The 21,573-nt window shown below is 41.2% G+C and overlaps 1 protein-coding gene across 5 annotated transcripts in view; it reads left to right on the top strand.

The window, feature by feature from the left end:
• The first annotated feature begins 929 nt into the window (after nt 1–929).
• Nucleotides 930–21,573, top strand: part of LOC137437117 (uncharacterized) — a 79,391-nt gene continuing 58,747 nt past the window's right edge. For 3 of the 5 annotated variants that reach the window (XM_078786843.1, XM_078786844.1, XM_068131513.2), the window contains exon 1: nt 930–1,371. In XM_078786843.1, coding sequence (XP_078642969.1) covers nt 1,346–1,371 — 26 coding nt within the window. In that variant the 5' untranslated portion in view covers nt 930–1,345. The remainder of the gene's footprint in view (nt 1,372–21,573) is intronic. The other 2 variants (XM_078786847.1, XM_078786845.1) reach the window with 1 other exon arrangement.

Here is a 21,573-nt window from a genome sequence, read left to right as displayed (position 1 = left end):
AAAAAAAGTTGGTTTCCCAATTTAGTGACTCAATGTGCAAATGCTGTTAAATTTTCATGTGAATCGGATTGAAAATGGCGATTTTAGAAATCTGACCTCCAGATGACCTTTGACTTCAAAATCAATAGACTTCTCAATTGTGACGACATCTACAACTAGGTGAAGTTTCGTGAAGATTGGTTGAAAATTGTGACCTGTAGGCGACTGACATACAGACAAACAGACAGACAAACAGACAGACAGAATAACACACAAGAACAAACAATATAGTTGAAAAATATAGTTTTTCGCAAGTAATAAATAAACGGACTCCATTGCAACAGCATCTCCTCTGGCGAGAGTAACAAATCATCTAATATGGGAGAAACACCTTCCATAATAAATAAATGACCGGACCTTACAGAAGACAACCGAATGGTGTTGTCCTATCATGGACACGTGGGCACGAGCGAGACACACCAAGTGGCGAGTGGTATCAGACAGGTTTCACTTCTGACTTTGCAAAATCCAAAGCAGCGCTGCTGCAGCTCTTTGGTCTTTCAGAAAAGCTCGAGTTCCTGATCATTTTCCCACAATAACACGAGCTTAGTTGAAGGAAGTAAATATACAAGCAAAGTTTGTAACCTTGAGCAATGATAGACCAATGGAGAGTTTTCTTCGTTTTTTCTTTCTTTCCCAGTCTGCCATTGTTCTTCCCACTCTCCTTTTGGTTTCCTTGAGGTTTTAATCTTATCTGTTGTCCATAACACATGAAAGAAAATCTGATTTTCAAATCTATCTTTAGGACTCCCTGTTGCCAGGCCAACTGCCTTTTGTGTTTGTTTTTCTTTCCCCACAGATCATAAAATTTGCTTCATGTTATTGTCGTCACAATGTGATGGGGATGGATGTGTTGAAGCAACAGGGGGAAAATTGTTCATCACATTGGCATAGCCAATAAATCGATGAACCATTACAGGTGCAGTTGTCAAAGCTCCGTCTACCTACACGGAACACTTCGATTCTCAGATGTATTTTGGTTCCTCACTCGCCTGACCTGCTAACACGTCATAATCTGTTGGCTTGAGTTTGTCGAGCAGTGCTTTTGTGCCTGGATGCTGGAAAGAGCAGCACACGCCAGCTGGCCTGCGGAGTCTGTTGCTACCCGAGGGAAATGCAGAGAACACCAGAGAAGAGAAAAGGGACAGGGTTGCCAAAAAAGCTGCCCAGTGGACAGAGCAGAAAGGCCGTGAAAAGGGTGGAGTCGTGTATGTGAAAGCAACTTGCTAAGAGAGAGAGAGAGAGAGAGAGAGAGAGGTGCAAGCAATGGGGAGACGCATGTTGTTTGGGTGAAGATCTACTCACGATGCAAGGGATACATGGTAAACGGCTGTAAGTAAACCAAGGCGTTGATCGTTTCATGGTAACATCAGTAAACCAAGGTATTGATCATTTCATGGTAACATGGTAAAAGGCTGTAAGAAACCAAGGCATTGATCGTTTCATGGTAACATGGTAAAAGGCTGTAAGTAAAGCAAGGCATTGATCATTTCATGGTAACATGGTAAAAGGCTGTAAGTAAACCAAGGCATTGATCGTTTCATGGTAACATGGTGAAAGGCTGTAAGTAAACCAAGGCCTTGATCGTTTCATGGTAACATGGTAAAAGGCTGTAAGTAAAGCAAGGCATTGATCGTTTCATGGTAACATGGTAAAAGGCTGTAAGTAAACCAAGGCATTGATTATTTCATGGTAACATCAGTAAACCAAGGCGATGATCGTTTCATGGTAACATGGGAAAAAGTTGTAAGTAAACCAAGGCGTTGATTGTTTAATGGTAACATCAGTAAACCAAGGCATTGGTCTTTTCATGGTAACATGGTAAACGGCTGTAAGTAAACCAAGGCATTGATCGTTTCATGGTAACATGGTAAAAGGCTGTAAGTAAAGCAAGGCATTGATCATTCATGGTAACATGGTAAAAGGCTGTAAGTAAACCAAGGCATTGATCGTTTCATGGTAACATGGTAAAAGGCTGTAAGTAAAGCAAGGCGTTGATTGATTCATGGTAACATGGTAAAAGGATGTAAGTAAATCAAGGCGTTGATTGTTTCATGGTAACATGGTAAAAGGCTGTAAGTAAACCAAGGCATTGATTGTTTAATGGTAACATTGTAAAAGGCTGTGAGTAAAGCAAGGCGTTGATTGATTCATGGTATCATCAGTAAACCAAGGCATTGAATGTTTAATGGTAACATGGTAAAAGGCTGTAAGTAAAGCAAGGCGTTGATCGTTTCATGGCAACATCAGTAAACCAAGGCGTTGGTCATTTCATGGTAACATGGTAAAAGGCTGTAAGTAAATCAAGGCATTGATTGTTTCATGGTAACATGGTAAAAGGCTGTACGTAAATCAAGGCATTGATTGTGTCATGGTAATATGGTAAAAGGCTGTAAGTAAACAAAGGCATTGATTGTTTCATGGTAACATGGTAAAAGGCTGTAAGAAAAACCAAGGCGTTGATTGTTTCATGGTAACATAAGTAAACCAAGGCGTTGATTCTTTGTTACACTCGTGGGGTGGATTGTTTAATGATGGTACACTCATGGGGCTGGGTTGCAATGACGAGAAGCTGTGATCGTTTGGGGTGTATCTTATGTGAAATTCCGGGCCGGCTGTGAAACCAGATTTGCTCTTTTTTCTTCTTCTTTTTTTTCTTTTTTTGTATACAAGATCGAGGCTCGTGAAAGAGCGAACATTAATCACACAGAAAGACAAACCGACACATAAAACATATAACATCGGGAGCGGTAGACAAGATGAGGAGAGAAGGGGAAGGACACAAACACAACATTTGAGAGCAGGGACCGAGAGACATGGAGACATCGAGAGATCTGAGAGAGGGCGAGGGCTTGGGGGGGGGGGGGGGGCATGGGAAGGGATGATTCTTCCTTCCCTTTCGACTTTATTTTTATTCTTTTGTGAAAAAACAAACAAACATCTTCCTTATCGACATTCTCCCTCCCACCGGAGCTCTACATAATTGAATAGAGAAAGAACCTCTGGGAAGAAAAAGAAAGAAGAGACGAAGAGGAGAAAGGAGAGTGCGTCGTGTTGGTGTAAAAAGGCGAAAACGAATGCAGCTCATGCGGTCCAAGTTTGATGAGAAACTTGGCCTCAGTGAGCTTTTTGAGGATTTGATTAAACTCCCTGAGGACTGTTGGAGGGACAGTCGGTGCAGGAGAGATTGGGGTGGAGGAGGGTTTTCTTGGTGCACGTGGGATCATGAGGAAAAGAGGGAGAGGGAGCCGAAGGGTTTGCTCCTCGTCAAGTACCGTCTGAGCCGACCGGAGGCAACGTGCGGCTTCATGGTTTTGCAGAAACTGCTCTGGGCAAGTCGTTCGTGGAGTTTGAGGACAACCACTGAGAAAGAGAAGAGTGGAGGGGAGGCGCCACCCTTGGGACACGTGGTTGGGGCGAGGAAGCCAGGACACCACCTGAAACAGGCTTGAATTCCCCTCCTCCCTCCCGGTTTTGTTTTACCTATTAATTTCCTTTATATCCTGGCGAATATGTCTTTCTTATTTTGCTACCCTCTCTCTCCCCTTTGGGATTAGCTAGGGATACCGGGTGGGTCATTTAATTGTCCTGTCTTTTTTGTCTTGGCGCCTGTCTGTTCTTTAATTACTTGATCTTTGCCGCTGCATATCAGCGGGATTTCTTTTCCTCATGATTTATCTTTTCCTTGGTGTTATACCCTGTGTTTTTTCTTGATTTTGAGTAAAGGATTTGCATTTATTCCTCTGTTTTGAATTTGCATTGCATTTCTGGATTGGCAAACTGTGTGTTGAAGAGTGGGGGGTGTAAAATTGCGTCAGCATTTGGATGGTAACTTTGCTCAGTCACTTCTGACTGCTCATACGGCGTGACCCACCCACGGGGAACGTATTAGTCTCCCGAGCATATCGATTAGGATCTCGGGAGCAATAGGCATTACTCCGAGCCCTTCATGCAAAGGGCCAGGTCATAACACCTTTCATGGTAACATGGTAAAAGGCTGTAAGTAAAGCAAGGCGTTGATCGTTTCATGGTAACATCAGCAATACTTGATGAATTTGTACAAATTATATTTATATTATGTGCAATGCGTCTCGTCTACGTCTTGTGTCAATTCGCCATGAATCATGCACTAAATGCTTTAAGAACCTTCATTCCAAAAGGCCAAATCTAAGACATTATGTGGAATGTGCCAAGACCACTTGCAATGTGTTCTCGAATTTACTGCTTTATTATTTTAACGCCATATTGTTTTTTAATGTTGAATGATCTCATGTCCAGATATTCGGTTGTTTTGGAGCCATTGTTCAAATGTAAAGCACCTCGTTGTTGTTGTTGTTGTTGTTGTTGTTGTTATCGGTGGTGGTGGTTTGAATACTGTGTATTCATATGAAGATATCCCTAAACTGTTCATCAGGCTTCCATCTTGGCTTTCAATAGATGTTGATTCGAAGAAACAAAACCACTGCAATTGGGGTTGGTTGGCTAGTCATAACAAGAGCGACACTTCGGATTGTGGATGACGTCTCTACACTAACCAAAGGATGTTTGCGACTTTTGCATAACAATAAAAACTCCAAACTTTAATCAGCCATGAATGGTAAATTAAACTCTTTTCCATGCAGTGACCCAAACAAAAACCGTTTTGTGAACCGGTTGAAACGCTTTTGCGAAGATGCGACCCAAATATGGCATTAGTTCGCATGGTATTTGGTACAATACCATGTACATATTGTTGCAGTTTTGTGTTTTTACAAATAAAGGTTAATTTCCCCTCATAGTTTAGTCACACTACAACACGTAGCCTCGCGATAGTTCAGTTATTTCATAGTATATGTAAGAGTAGTCCTTTTCCTGTGTTAGTTTTGCGTTGAGTAGAATAATGAGAGTTAGGTTTCCTTCCAATGCTTTATGCCGCCTCGATGCTTTGAGTTTTGGCACAAAATACCACGAGGCTGGCCTGACAAGTCGATCCAGGCTAAAGGAAGGCGGGGCAGGAGAAGTGGGAGTGACCGGTAAGCATGAGCCGCCAATCAGGGCTCGAGGGGAGTTGCTTAGCACTGTGGCAAAAGGCATGGTTTGGAACATTCGATGCGGGCCAGGGCGGAACCATATAGCCCTGTGCCCGAAGCCCCCACTAAAGTTATGAGGGGAGATGAGCTGAATCAAGTTATGGGGAGAGGCGCTTGAGAGTTATGAGGAGGACATGCGCTGAGTTAAGAGCTTGAGTTATCGGTTCGAAGCGCTGTACAAGTTCCGAGGAGAGGTGCGCTGAACCAAGTTGGAGTTCTGAGAGTGCGTGGTGTTGAATCAAGTTATGAGCTGGGGTCCTCTGTTGAATTGAGTTACAAGTTGAGTTCGTGGTTGAGCTTGAGTCAGATCCTCCGTTGAGTTACGAGAGTGAAAGCGCGCCGTTGATTAATCACGCTGTGAAGGACCGCCGTGCCGGGCGAGAGACGCGCGTATATTTTCCCGCCTACCTGCCTTTGTTCGAGATACGCGCCGCGAGGATCCCTCCCGCCTGCCTGCCTGCCTTCGTCGAGGGACGTGCTGTGACCGGCAGAGGGCCACGCCGGGTGAGCTGTTCCTGAACGACAAAGCCGGCGCGTCCAGCGCATGAACTTTTCCTCCTTCATCCCCCTGAATGTGTGAGTGGGCCCATTTTCTGGGTAATAAGCTAAGCTATAAATCAATAAGCTAATAAGTATAAGACTGCTCTGTGTCTCTGCTTCTGCTACCGATCATTGTAAATAATAATTATTAAACCTGTTATTTCTTTGATTTGACCGTCTTGTGCTTTCCCTCATTGACTGAGCGTGGTACGAATAATATCGCTCTAATCGGGTTCCAATACCAAGGTAATAGCACGGACCACGTGGTGCGCCATCCACTCGGGTGCACTCAAATTACGCGTGGTTCGTGCGAGACCTGATCCCCGCCTCCGCGGCAGCGTGGGTGCTTAGGTACGTGCGAACATCGTCCCGAAACCCTGTCCCACGTCCGACTGGAAGTGGCGACTCGAGTCTCGTGGTTGCGACGACCCAAGAAGAACAAGGGGCTTAATCTCCCCTTGGTAAGGGAACGGGGGTCACGCAAAACCGTCACAATATACATAGATACGTATGTACTGTATAGGTATATACATCCTTCACTGTTTGTTGAGACACCGATTAATATTTCTTCAAGGTCATTGCCAGGTAAATTATCACCAGCATGTGTCACCTGTAACGCCAACACCATGCAGAGAGCCGCCATTGGTGGAGACAGCGCTTGAGTGCCGTTTGAAATTGGGTGATGGCAAAATCAAGTTGTTGTGCTGCCACACACATTGATGAATGACCCTGCCTGTGAAACACCGGGATGACCGTTTATGGCTGGTCTGACATTCAAACCCAGGCTAGATGGCTTATAGGTAAGTGTGCGTACAGCGTACCTCTAGACCATCATGCCAGTGTATATGACTGAAATATGGTACATGCTGCTTCCTTGTTTTACGCTCATATTTAAAAGGATAGAGCAATACGAATGCAGGCTTTGATGGTCCTATTGGACTCCTCCTGCATCGCGAAGCTCCAGGCAAGGGAACACACACACATCCATAATAATAAAAGGCAGTGTGTGTGTGTGTGTGTGTGTGTGTCTGTGTGTGTGTGTGCATGCACATGTCTCAGTCTCCTCCGTAACTGCAAAACCAGGGAACCTGGCGCCCCCAAACTTTGCATGCATCCTAAGGGAACTTGAAGGGAGCGCATGAATGAAAACTGGGTGTTTGGGTATTAAACCCCCCCCAAAAAACTAGAAAGACACTCTTTGACGTCACGATGTCGACCGATATGCCTCCGCCCACATTATTACATCATTATAAAACTTGTACCAAGTTTGCTTTAAATCCATTCAGCTGTTCTCAAGTTATCACATTTTTACCTCACATAACCTCTGACCTTTGACCTCTTGACCCCAAAATGTAATCAGTTCATGTTTACATCATTATACATACCTGTACCAAGTTTTAATTTAAATCCCTTCAGCAGTTCACAAGTTATCACATGTTCACCTGACATGACCTATGACCTTTGGCCTTTGACCTCGGGACCTCAAAATCTAATCAGTTAATCTTTACATCATTATACATACCTGTACCAACTTTTCATTATATCACTTCAGCTATTCTCAAGTTACAGACCTATTACGGACTTGAACCTTTGCCCTTTGACTTTTGCGCACAAAATCTAATCAGTTAATCTTTACATCATTATACATACCTGTACCAAGTTTGAATTAGATTACTTCAGCCGTTCCCAAGTTATATACATATTACAGACTTTGACCTTTGACCTCTTGACCCCAAAATCCAACAAGTGAATCTTTACTTCATTCTACATAGCTAAACCAAATTTGGTCAGAATCCCATCTCTGGTTCACAAGGTATTGTGGTAAAAGGATTTTTTTTAACCTAACATGACGTTTGACCTTTGGCCTTTGACCTCATGACCCCAAAATCTAATCAGTTCATCTTTACCTCATTATACATACCTGCACCAAGTTTGACTAAGATCCCTTCAGTCATTTTCAAGTTATCATGGTAACGAAAACCTATCACAGACGGACGGACAGACAGCCGGACGGACACCTGAAAACATAATGCCTCCGGTGACTTCATCGACGGAGGCATAAAAATAACCAAAATATGCTCATAACCAAAAACCCCAAAAAACCTGGCCAAAATGGTGGTCCGCCATCTTAGTCAGCACACTGGCATTTTGTTTTGCTGGGTAATTAAACCGCCATTTTGTTTCGGTCTATTCAAACGTGACTTACCTTGGAAACACGATCTAATCTCATGAAATAATTAAAGCAAATAATCAAAATCTGGATTTGGATTTGAGGATTGGGTCCAGTGCACTGTGCAAGTATTAAATCTGGAGTGAAATCTGACAATTTTAACACATTTGTGATTCATATAACTAAGTGTATATATTGTTGCGTGACTCCCCCTTGGTTAATACCAGGGAAATCACGGATAGCCAAAGCCAGATTTAACTCCAAAGGCATTCAGTTCAATAGCAGATTTTATATCTACACGCGGGGGGAAGAAAGAAGAAGAGGATGCCGAAGCTTACCTGTCGTGAAGCTGAGCAGTCTTCAAACCTGTGGAAAATATACTCGAACAAAACACGGATTTAAAATGTACAAAAATAAACAGGTTTATTAAATGGAATGCCGGTAACACGAAACGCGATGGTAAATCAAATTTCTACAGGATCCTTCACACCAGACTTAAACACAGACGGAGGGATAAAAGAATGTTGGAAAATAATTGTGTAAGTCTTGCACTTAGCTCAACCAGTTTGAGGTCTCGCCAGAGTTCATCAAACTCGAGCGCGCAGTCTGGACGCGGCTCTGGTGTTGGCGGGAACCGCCCAGTCGGTGGTGGCAAAACAGGCTTCGAGCGCGCAGGCCCAAGCTTTCGTCTACATGTCATTTCTGCCTGTAAACTGCAGCTCTCTCCTCGCATCAGTCGAACAGGGGAACGAGGAGACGATGCCGGTGTCAGCAAGGGTGTCGAGGGCCAGGGGTGAGCGAGAGGCAAGGAAGGGAAATAAGCAATGGTCCAGGGTCAGCGAGCAAGGCAGAGGGCAAGAAGAAGAGAGTCCAGCACAAGGAGAAGTGAAAATGTCCGTCCTCGAGTGCTTTTAACGTCAGCTCATGACGTCACCGGTGCTTCTCCTCCAATCAGCGCGCCGCTTCTTGCTCGCCTCTGACGTCTTCCGTGGTCTTTGCCAATCGGTCCTCTGCTTCCTTCTCAGCCTTCCTTCCACCAATCCGCAGGAAGCTTCTTGCCCTGCCCCTGGCCAATCACGAGTCCTTCCTGACTCCGTCCTTCCCATTGGTCAACTCCCGCCCAATAGCGAGTCGCTTCTTGCTCCAGCCTGACCAATCACGGCTCCCCGCGGTGTGTCTCTCGGCCTGCCCGAGCGATGTGTGCTCAACCAGTCGGGGGTAATTAGTGGTAGTGTATGATCTGGGTTTCCGGTTAGTTTTATTATTTATATGGTTTAATGAATGGGCATTCAAATGTGGGATTCTAACTAGTATCTATGTGCAGTGCCATAAGAGACAATGGGAGGATCACAAGGTTTTACAAGCCGGGGAATTAACATAATCCCTACGATAATTAGCACAAGTGTCATCCTTGTATGACCACAGAGATACACTTACACAAACAAACTGCCTAAACAAACTTATTACATGTGGGGTTCCCTCTCACGATAATCGGAGCACACTACCTATACAGATCTGCATGACTCTATACATCACTCTACCCCACAGATATAACAATATTTTACTCAGCCATCGGCAAGGCTGTCCTTCCTCCTTATCCATATTGCTCTTGTAGAATTCCTAATCCCTACGACTAGAACTCCAACAAGGAAACTCCAAACTTGGTTACTTACGCAAGGTTTTATTAGAACTTTAGAGGGTAGGGCATAACGTACTAATTCAAGATATTACTATATTAAGAAACGAACTGAACTTTAACAAAACATATTTTCCTGCCGGTCGTGGCACTCCAGAGCCTCTTCTGTGTGCAGATCTTCTCCGTCCTTGGCCAGCGCAGCTTTTTCCTCAAAGTTCCTTTTATCTAATAAAAGTTCCCTCCCTCCCCCCCCCCCCCTCCCACTTTGTTGCACAAATCACCTTATTCGGGCATGGAATTCCAGGCCTGGCACCGGGCCTTTGGCCCGTCAGTAAGACCTCTGGTTTCCCTCCTGAAAGCCCTTTCCTTGACAGTCGTTATCATCCCGAATGGTAAAGTACCTCTTATCGTTAAACAGGAATGTTCCTGACTCCGAGATTCATTTCACAGAGAAAACACATTTTAACAAGAGGAGAATATAAATAATTATATGCCACCACAATTCCTCATTTTTTTTCTTTTTGTTTATATTAATCATTAATCTAAACATCAACCTATTTAATATTCGACCCATAAATTTGGTAATCCAATTTTCCCATTCATAAGGCATACACCGTCATTCTGGAAGAATATGATCACAAAACATTTCTCTTTCCATATTAATAATGCAATTCACTTCATTTGCATAAAGCATACAACACTTCACCTTTACCAAACCACAATAATTTCAGTTCACCATTAAAATAATAAAACATCTGCAACATTTGGCAATACGTTTGCTTTGACACAAATGTTGACTTTTTATTGAAAAGAAGGGGCTGATCACTCGCATTTGAAATTCAAGTATGAAACATTTTCTTCTGATGTATTCATGGCACCTACACTATTTTGCGTAGGATTTTCTGCTGTTGTGATAGCTGGGCAGAGTCACAAACTGACCCTGCTTTGCATGTAACATTCTTGCCACTCTTGCTGTGAGCCATCATAGATTTGAACAAGGCCTTCATCCAATTGTCGTCGACTTGCCTCCTCACTCATCATGAGTATGGAGCAAGTGTTGATGTGATGTTGATTGGCCAGCAAGATGTGGAACAGGGATGCCGGATGCATCCGCAATGATGATGTTGGGACCATGGTACTCAAGTTGTCCATGGTCCATACCAGGAGCAACCAGCAGAATCGTGCACAGCTGTTATAAAGGAAAAAGCACAGCCGTTCGCTTGCAGCTCCATGCTGGCTCCCCGGAAGTTGGTGAAGTAATAACACATGTCACCGCATCACGTGGAAGTTGCAGGTAAAATGTCATTGTCCTGCAATTGCTGACGTGATGAATGTTCGAGGCATTCGAACAAAAGTAGGTGATCGCCCTTCTTTCATATGTTGCAGTGTGATCCAGGCCAATGGTCACATAAATTTCCCTTGGTGAAGGTAAGCATCCATCTCCAAGTTACAAAGGAGAATGTCTTCATCATTCTTTGAGAAGGAGGGTGTATGCCAAGATTAACTTCATTTTTAGCCACAAATTTTCTTTCTCGAACTTCTTCCCAATTCCGTTAGCACTCCATTTGAGATGTGATCTGGTCTTTCCTTTACTCTGCCACATTTATATCTGCTCGCCACACAGATTGAATCAGATGGGGTACATTGTAACATGAAATCACTATATTTTAACGAATCATGTATATCTTATAACAGCTTCACACGAATAATATTCAAATCAGGTATATTTTCACTACTAAACTAAGAATAACATCCACAATTGCTTTCAGGTTCATATAATTCAAAAATTAAACTCATGCAGTTATTTTAACACTACTGCAAGAAAATAAATGCATTAATAATGAGTGTATATAATTAAAATCACAAACAGGAATATCTAATTCCCAACAAATCTTGCAAACAAGCAAACTATGCATAATGTATTATTATCATAGTCCTCCTCACTTTTTTCTTTTAATAGTGTAACTTATGGTGATATGAGTTTACTAACTTGTAAAACGGACACAATTCGCAATGGTTTGTTATGCCCTTATCTTAACTCTACTGTATTCATTTGCAACATTACTTGATTCAATCTTTTAATCTCAACATTCATGTTGCCATAAAAGTCTCCCTCTTGTGGTTCCACATGTATTTCCTCATTTGTTGCTTCATTTATTTCTTCACGTGGTGCTTCATGCATTATCATAGTGTTATTTGTTATCTTATTCAAACCCACCGTCACTAAGGTTTTCAAGCAAGCCACCACTAAAACTATTGCCAATATAACTACTAATCCAACAAACAAGTATTTGAGTATCTTAGCTGCCACTCCTCCGAATGTGTTTTCCAACCATGCAAAGGCACCCCCTTTCACATAATCGTGATATCTTGCTCCCTCTTGTCTTATTGTGTCGGCTATGTTATAAACGTCTCCCGAATTATCAGGTATATATGTACAACAATCTGTACCAAACACTGCGCATGTACCTCCTTTTTCCGCTAACAGCATATCTAATGCCATACGATTTTGTAATGCCATGGTTCTTGTTGCTGCCAGCTCACTTGTAAGGTTTGTCAATCCACTAGCTGTTTTATTTGCCAATATTTCTATAGCCAATGCCATTTGCCGTAGCTCATGGCCTGCCTTCCAGGTTCCATAAAATGGAAATACTACCATTCCAACCCATTCTCCCATACTAACAGTTCTTTTCTGCCTAGAATGCAGGTTGCGCATTGGTGACTTTGTTAACAAGCGCATGTGTGGAAGTACAAAACCAAGAAAGCATGATCCTGACCATGTCAGTGGGAGATACGCATACGCCTTGTGTCCACATATAAAATATGTATTATTATAGGTCCATGTAGTATCTGTTGTCCAAGTTCCTTCCCAATACAAAGATATCATCTATAAGCTAGTGTCCCTTACTGGGACAAGCAATCTCATATAGCCCAACTCGTAACTATAATGGTGGCAGGTGGAGTGTCCCATTAACTTATTATTCTCTGTGGTTCGATGTCGGATGAAACATAGGAGCCCTTTCATTTGTTGTTGAATAGTTACGGAAGGGGGCATAACTTCATTGTCATATTTAGGCCTATAACTGTCTGCAAATTCCTCACATTGATATCCCCCTTTTTCCCAACCAACATTCCCTAGCATCATCACCATTGGTAAATAAGGTATTGTTGCTACCAACCTCTTTGGGAAGCGACTACATAATTCATCCCAACCAAAAGGAACTGCCTCCAATGGTACTCCATTCTCACTAGAATGTGGCATTTGTGTGCATATCCAACAATTACTTTCATTTGCTATATCAGCCCTTGTGTGGGCTAAATGTAAAAAAGTATTAATCCCGTGTAATCCATCGGGTTCTAAAGGTGTGTCCCTATCTTCCATCAAACTTCTCCTTTGTTTATGTCGTACCGCATAATCATATATCTGTATGTCGGCCACCAATGTTGCGTTTTGTTCTCTCATTACCCCGAAGTAATGCATGCAACACAGAGTCCCCACTACTAGAGAACTCATTCCTAGGATGAATATCACCATTTTCAAGGAGTATCCGAAGTAGAAGTCTCTGTTTTCCCCTGATTTGTCGGCTTGTCTTGATAAGGTCTTTCCCTTTGTCCCACCTGTATCCATCTGTAAAACATGTGAGCTACCCCTTGTATATGTTCATACCTATAACATAATTATATATCAATGACATTCAACATTATATACCAAACTAACAAGCTTCCTAAAAGGTAAATAAAGAAAGATCCTCTTAATATGTAACATAAATCCGATTATTTGCCTTACCCTGCTGCTCACCCTATCTCCCAGTGTCCATATTTGTTTCTATTCTTATCAACATCCTATGGTCTGTTAATTTATTCCAAAACACTGCAACCAAAGGTTTTGACCAAAGCTCTACCAAACTATTTCCAATGTGAACTCAAAAGACTAGTGAAACAACCAATTCAAAGAATTAACTTCAAAGGGTCAACAAATTCATGTTATAAACAGATCTAATTTTCTCCCCTACTGATATAAGGAAAAACAATAGCTCTTATAAGTCTTTGTAATATCTCACTTAATTTACCCAGCATTGAAGAATTTATTTACTATCCCTTCCCCTTCTGTTTACCAGTAACCTTGTTTAAACTCCATAACTTAATTTGATGAATCCCATGTGTACAGCTACCACTTATTGAAACCCCTACTTTTGTAGAAAATATCCAAATAAGTGGTTTTACGCCCCTTTAACTGTTGCTCATCCATTTCTATGCAACTAGTGAATACTACTAACACCTGTATGCCAATATAGGTGTGCCAGATTAACAAATATGTTGCAGGTACACGTAACATCGCGTTCTGAGCGTAAATAACGTAACAGCGTGTTCATGTCTGCCCCTTGGTTTTAAGATGCACAATGAATTCCGTTTTAAAACTTACAATAGTTCAATTCATCAAAATTTTCTTTACTTTCTGCCCATATCATCTATGCCTAAGACATATCCATACATACAGCACAATTTATATGCTGATAAAAGTCCAGTTTATATATGTCAAAATCCATGAGCAGAGTACTCTGGGAAGTCAGTATAAGACCTCTTCCAAATTTGGCTAATTTTGTACTCCCTCATTTTTTATGAAGCTCATATCCATAAATAGCTTTTATTCTAATATAAATTCTATCAAAAATGGAATCCCAAAATTATGCACAATTTTAGTATTAATTAATGGCTGCTCATAACCCAGCACATCAAATCTTTATATTCCATCTCCCTTGACAAAAGAGATAATTTTCATAATCAAATTATATTTCTATTTTATTTTACGAATTTTCTGGATATGCGATCCCATCCACATGAAACTATCCATTTCCAGACAAGCACATTGTCAGTTTCAACAATCTTGTAAGATTGACACATAAAAACAAAAACACAAACATTGACACTCAAACATACACAAACCCAAGCATTATGTATATTTGTTTACGTTGGAACCATTATTAACAGATCAAGATGGGTGTCAATTTTATTTCAATTTCGTAAAATGTATGCTTCAATTTTAAAAACGCTAGTACACAAATAGACAAAAGTTTATTTTCAGAAAACCCCTTTAACGTCACATTAAAATTACCCTTTTTGGTTCCCACAATCATTTATCCATATTTAACAATACATCCATTTACATGTCAGTCGTCCACTGACCTATCAATCATGCTAAAGAACAGTCCAAAATTCCCACCTGATGATTATGTGACGCTTGTCACTTGGTTTCCCAAAAATTTGCAAAGCAATGTTCCACACTTTTATATAAAAAAAATTGTTTTGCCCAAAATGCTCCCTAAAACCACATTTATAATTTACAAATATGAAGCTTCCAGAATGAACTCTATTTCTGGATCTTTTAAGTCATGTTCCAAAAATATTCAGTTTTGGCATTTGATAAATTAATTATTAATTTGCTAACAAGTAAAAAAGTAAAAATCATTCTTGCTCCGAAAACTTTTCAGACACAAGAAGCATCGACAGTTATTCATGTTGGTCTAATGATTTAATCTGTTGAGGCCAGTCGTCATTTGGGATCTGCAGCAATGAAGACCTAATCGTTATCTGAGGTACCGGTAAACACTGGTACCCTTAATTTTGGTTTTCCCTTGCGAAATCGTGTTTTGTTGACATACGGACATCTTCTTTACCAATGCCCCATTTCTCCACAATTGAAACACCGGTTTCTGTCGTTGCCTGGTCTGTCCACCTGTGCACTTGTATTGCTGGGCTGCATCTCTAGATCCCTGAGTTGCCACTGCGATCTCTGGTTATCTCCTGAAACACGAAAAAATTCTCTGTACTGTTATTTTTGGGGAGACAAATGGGAATCAGATGGGACAACTGTCACTTTTACTCCTATTTTCGAGGGCAGTTGTGCATTTATCTCCTCCATTGTATCCCGTATTCTTTTTATTTTAAGTTCTAGGTCCGTTATCCGTTCTTGCTGTTCCCATGTCCTGGATTCAACATCCCAATAATGGAATGCAAGCCAGTCTACTGTTAAATTCTGTTGCTTCCTGGCTTTCAATTCTTGTCCTAATCTCTCCAATCGACTTCGCTCAAATGTACCATCTCTTGGAAACTCCTTAGCATGTCCCTTTGTCCACAAATACCAATTTTCAACCTCTCTAATAGCCTCTTCACCATATCGGTCATACATATAATATGCATAAGTACCTTTGTTTGGAATATCTGGTTGTCCTTGTGTATTCTTACAGGCTCCATTCCCCATTCTGCCTGTATATGAATAACACTCAGTATGCACTCAATGTACCAGATAACTACCAAGACTACACTTTAGATTACACCTGTACCCCCTATCGACTATGTGTACTGTACAAAATCACTGAAATTTGTTCCACCTTATACAGAGTAGCGTTGAATGCGCAATTTCCTAGCTTATTTCCTATAAGCTCGACTCTGTAGTCTCTCAGGAAGTATCTCTTCACCTTTGCAATTGATGACTTCAAGTGATTGCCAGAGAGTCTCCCTGTCCTGTGGCTTGCCCACACCCCAATCGCATTGATCGGCGTTGCAGATGGGTCAAAGGGGTCAGTATGAAATGGGTGAATCCACAGATATCCCGTTCTGTTGGAGGGGAAATCACACAGAATAGTAACCGCACATATATCTATATATAGACTCACCACCTTGCTCATTTTCCAAGGTTTTTTTCACATTAATGTCTCACAAATATCTCAAAACTTCTTTCTTGAGACTTCATCTTCATCAATCAATCAATCAATTTATTCAATTAAATCAATTCATCAACATTCATCAATAAATCACATTAACCAATCAGATAACTCTATACCTAAGCCGTTTCCCAATGTTGCCAGAACAGTTCCATCCACTGATGGAGATATATGATCATTGGTCGTCACCTTTGACCTATACCTTTTGTCAATTGACAAATCACCGTTCTGCCTCTGGATCATATCTGACATATTTTTTCAATCTTGTCTGGCCATTATATCACAAATTCGACTTTAGCAACCACTGAAGGCAACCCAACCCTGGATTTGTGAGATAGTCAGCCAAGATTAATCAACCAGGTATGAAACAGGTCACTGAGAAAATGTCCCAATTTAAATGGTACCCAAACTTCTTGACAATTAAAATTTCGTAAAACTCCTGAAGTGTTCTTACCAACAAATGCCAATTAATTCACACTATTTGCCAATTGTAATCCGATCCTGCTGAAATTTGACACTTCATTTAACCCTACTACTTGTCATGCATCATGAATCCTACAGGGCTCAAAAGTTGTCCTTTAAGCCCGTGCAATAATTTTACATGATACCTCATGATCTCATTCCTGTCAATCATAACATCATGATCTTAAAATCGTTATCATAATCATAGTCATACCATAATCATCCATTTGAAAAAAAACAAACATTTCCTTTATCACCACATCCATGTGGTATAATCAACAATAAAAATAAAATGAGAACTGTACATAGCAAAAGGCTACCTCCTGACCACTTAGTATACCTATTGACAAGAAGTCATCACAATATCGAATAATCTTTAAAAAATTTAAAAAAGAAAAATTAAAATCGCTTCTATTTCGCCTGCCGCTTTGTCGTACCAAAAATCGTAAAATATAATCAACGAACAAAAATACACAAGGTCGACCATGTTACACAATATTACACCATTTCAGTTGACATGAAAAATCGTCATGATGTCTGAAATGTTCCAGGGTTTCCGCACACCTTAAAGAGAGGTATGCCTTGTGGTGTTGCCCACCTACCACATTTAATTAAATTACACCATTTGAGTATCGTCATGATTTCTGAAATGTTCCAGGGTTTCCGCACACCTTAAAGAGAGGTATGCCTTGTGGTGTTGCCCACCTACCACATTTAATTAATAGAATAAACATTTCTTCCGTTCAACAGAACAAACATTTCCTGTATAAGCATTTCAAAATAAAGAAGAAGAAGAGAAATCATTTTAAAATCAAAATCAAAAATCAATGCTTTATTGAAAAATAAAGAAGAAGAGAAAAAAAATTAAATGAGAGCTTGACATAGGAACAAGCCACAATTAGGGGTGTTAATACTATGCGAAATACGACACTCATTTCATTATCCTAAAGATAACTGTGTATTATTGGTCGCACTCATAACTTAGTGTTTTATATCTTATTTCCACTACAAGGCTTTGAGAGATTTTGTGTTAATGCTGTCCCCTGCCTTGGACTTTCTGTGCGAACCATTACACTCATAAAGTGACATTTAACCATTTCAACTGTGTCGTATCATCGCACTCATTACTTTAGCACTATGGGGCCATGGTTTGAGGGAGAGGGGGGAAAAGAAAAGAGAAGTGAGGATAAAGGACTGAGGAGTGAGGAAGTGAGGACTTTCATTCAAATCATAAAATGAAAAAAAATGAAAAAAAGAAAAATTAAAAAAAATTAAAAATTAAAAATTAAAAAAATTAAAATTAAAAATGAAAAAAATGAAATGAAAAAAATAAGATGAAAAAAAATCACAATCACCTCCCTCAAAAATCATCACAATCTTCTGATTTCAATTTAAGGACATCAATGCTCCCTTTTTAAGAATTCATTTTAAACCAATTAAAAGACAAACAAGCATAATCCCTTTTTCAATTTGGTCCAACTTCAATTTTGAAAACTAACTCAAAAGTTCAGCCAAAAAGTTTAACCGATAAAATTATTTGTCCATTTTAATCCATTTCCCTATTCAATCCTACAAAGGAGCCTGGAAGAGAATGGAAAATCTGCCAATTTTAATCCAAATAAAATTCAATAAATCACCATTTAGCTCAATACAGCCTGATTCCCCATTTTACAAGTGGGAAACACAATCCGCTTCTTGGGGGCCCTTCAAGGAGCGAGAATGCTTCCCACTCATCCTATGACCTCCATCAAAAGAGGATATTACATTTAAACCCATATGATTGTCTGTCTGCACAGAACAATTTTGGTGTGGTCGGTGTGTTTTAACACAGCCTTGCGTTCACTGAGAAAAAATCCTGGCAAAAAACCCACAATCCTGATTTCTGTGTCTATGATAATATATCCTACACAACATATGAATATTGATTTATAATAACCAATAAAATGAAAATATAACATCTCATGGCAAAGAGTGCAGGGAAAAAACAATAACGTTTACCTGCAGAACATATTTGCACCTCATGCATCAATTGAAACAAATAAAGCATTCGAATCCAAAATAAATTTTCAAATGTACATTCTATGATTTTGCCTTATAGATTCTGCATCCCAGTGACATGGGATCGCCTCTCATCATTTTGTATAATAATTGGATGAATTTTAGCTGTCCAAGATGGCCACCGAAAAAAAATGAAAATCCTGAAAAATGTATATTTTCCTGATCAGGAATGAAATATAGGAAGAATTACAGGTGAAAACTTGTCATATTACAGAGCGGGGAGGTGGTGGAAGGGAGCGGGAGGGTGGTTGGGGAAAAGGGGTGGGGAGGGAGGGGGAAAGGGGTGCAGGAGGGAAGGGGGGGTGCGATGGGAGGGGATTATGGCCAGGACCAGGGTTAGGGTAGAGGGGGCACAATGGAGTGAATGGAGGGAAGGAATGATGAAGAAGGTACAACGTCAACAAGGCTGTCCCAATAACAATACACATGCGCCTCAACCCCAAGGCTGAAGCACATGGTCATTCAAACGCATGCATCATGCCCCCGAAGGGCCACAATGCATGATCATACAGTTGGGACCACTCCTCTCAATAGGAGTAAGACCCCTTAATCCTCTGACAGGGAATTTACTCCTGTCTGTTTTAGGGCCCCAGTCAAGGCCTGCCTTTTTTGCTTGTGAAAAAGGTAAAAAGTCCAAACATTTGAACAGCCTCAGACGTGCACCTTGACCCCATGGTCAAGGCACAACGTCAACAAGGCTGTCCCAATAACAATACACATGCGCCTCAACCCCAAGAGGGAAGCACATGGTCATTCAAACGCATGCATCATGCCCCCGAGGGGCCACAATGCATGGTCATTCAATTGGGACCACTCCTCTCAATAGGAGTAAGACCCCTTGATCCTCTGACAGGGAATTTACTCCTGTCTGTTTTAGGGCCCCAGGCAGGGCCTGCCTTTTTTGCTTGTGAAAAAAGGTAAAAAGTCCAAACATTTGAACAGCCTCGGACGTGCCCCTTGACCCCATGGTCAAGGCACAACGTCAACAAGGCTGTCCCAATAACAATACACATGCGCCTCAACCCCAAGAGGGAAGCGCATGGTCATTCAAACGCATGCACCATGCCCCCGAGGGGCCACAATGCATGGTCATTCACTTGGGACCACTCCTCTCAATAGGAGTAAGACCCCTTGATCCTCTGACAGGGAAATTACTCCTGCCAGGTACCCTGTGCACGAGGTGCCACGAGTAACTCATCTTACAGAGAAAACCACCCTTTATCTGTCACAGACACCCTTACTGTCATGGGTTGTATTTCAAAATGCTGACATCACACACATGCGATGTTCATGTCCATCTACACACATGCGCACTTGTGACTTCTATTTAATAAAAAAAACACGTACTCTTTATTCCATTTGAACCCATTAGAAATACTAACGGGTGAAGGCAGCCTCAATCACAATGTCCAATTGCAATTTTTAAGCGTCCACAAAATGATTTCGTGGTAGAAAATGCGATCGCCACTTCCGGGTTTATTTTTTTCCTCAATTTATACACCGCTCTAGCGATGTCATGGTATTTTACGCTTTTCATCTTCACAAAAAGATGTCAAACCCATATCACTATGTTCACCCAACGAATACGTTCTTATGAAAGCACATTTCACAACTATAGTCACAAATTTCGTTTTATCATGAGACGTTCACTCAAAGATCACATCCAGCACTATTTCTCGATATTTCGATCGATATTTGAAAAATATATTGTGCTCGCGTATGTGTCAATCAGCAAAGCGATGTAATATGCTGTGCGCTCTGCCCGTGTATTTTACATCGCGGGCATTCTGAGCGCCTTGCGTTCATCGGCTGTCTATCACAGCGTGTACGTAATTGATCGACATTCGCCAAATCTCCACCTGTCTCCATACGTGCACAGCACGGAACTTTGAAAGCACGTTTTACAAATTGCATGTTGCCCATTGCGAAGCTGGAACACTATTACCAATAACAGATAGCTATCTAGAGGTGCCGCGCTTTTTGTGCGCACGTCAAACGGACTGCGGAGCGATGGCTGCATGAACCGTGTGGTGTGCCTCGCGTGCTCAACGTTCACGGCTCTGTGTCCATTAATCCAGTGCCCCCTGTAGCCTCGGAGCAGGAAATTGTAATTTGTTCAGGTTGCCGGCGATAGCTCACCCACTCCTCGCTCATGCGGGACCTTTGAAATGACGGATGAACGCCGTGAAGGTGCGGGAATGAACATGCGGGAAATGAAAAATTATACTGGCTGGATTCGGATCCGGATCTTCACCAAAATTGAATCGATTCTTCCTTGTCACACACACAACCTGTCCACCAAGTTTTGTCCAAATATATCCATATTTATTGAGATATCCTGCAATGTATCGTTTTTGGCCCAATCTCCCAATGGTGAAGAATCACTTAAGAAATGAAATAATTCTCATTTCCGAATCCACAGTTAGATCTTCACAAAATTTGAATCGAATGGTCCTCGTCCGACACCCAACCGGTCCACGAGGTTTCATCCAAATCCGTCCACAACTTTTTGAGAAATTTCGTTCACAAGTGAACGGACAAAGAAACAGGGGTGAAAACATAACCTCCTCTCCACCTCTTGTGGCGGAGGTAAAAGTGAATAACTGAGGAGGGGGAGAGACAGAGAGAGAGAGAAGAGGAGAGAATGGATGGTGGTCTCTTTTACGTATGCAAAAAACCACACCTTTCATGATCAAATTCGTATCGTTATTTATCGAAAAAAAGTTGTTCTTTATTGCTAGAAATTAAAACTTTCGCATATTCGTTTAAAAAAAAAAATCGCCATTCTGTCCATAAGAAGCGGAAAAGGTCGCTCTTTTTATCCATTTCCGTAAAGACTTAGGGAACTTTAAACAATAACTAAGCAGGTTCTTATCG

This window comes from Myxine glutinosa, chromosome 11, assembly GCF_964187855.1.
Source record: "Myxine glutinosa chromosome 11, kmMyxGlut1.1, whole genome shotgun sequence".
In the NCBI taxonomy this organism is placed as follows: Eukaryota; Metazoa; Chordata; class Myxini; order Myxiniformes; family Myxinidae; genus Myxine; species Myxine glutinosa.
The sequence above is the reverse complement of the archived record's forward strand: the minus strand, read 5'-3'. Positions and strand labels throughout refer to the sequence as shown.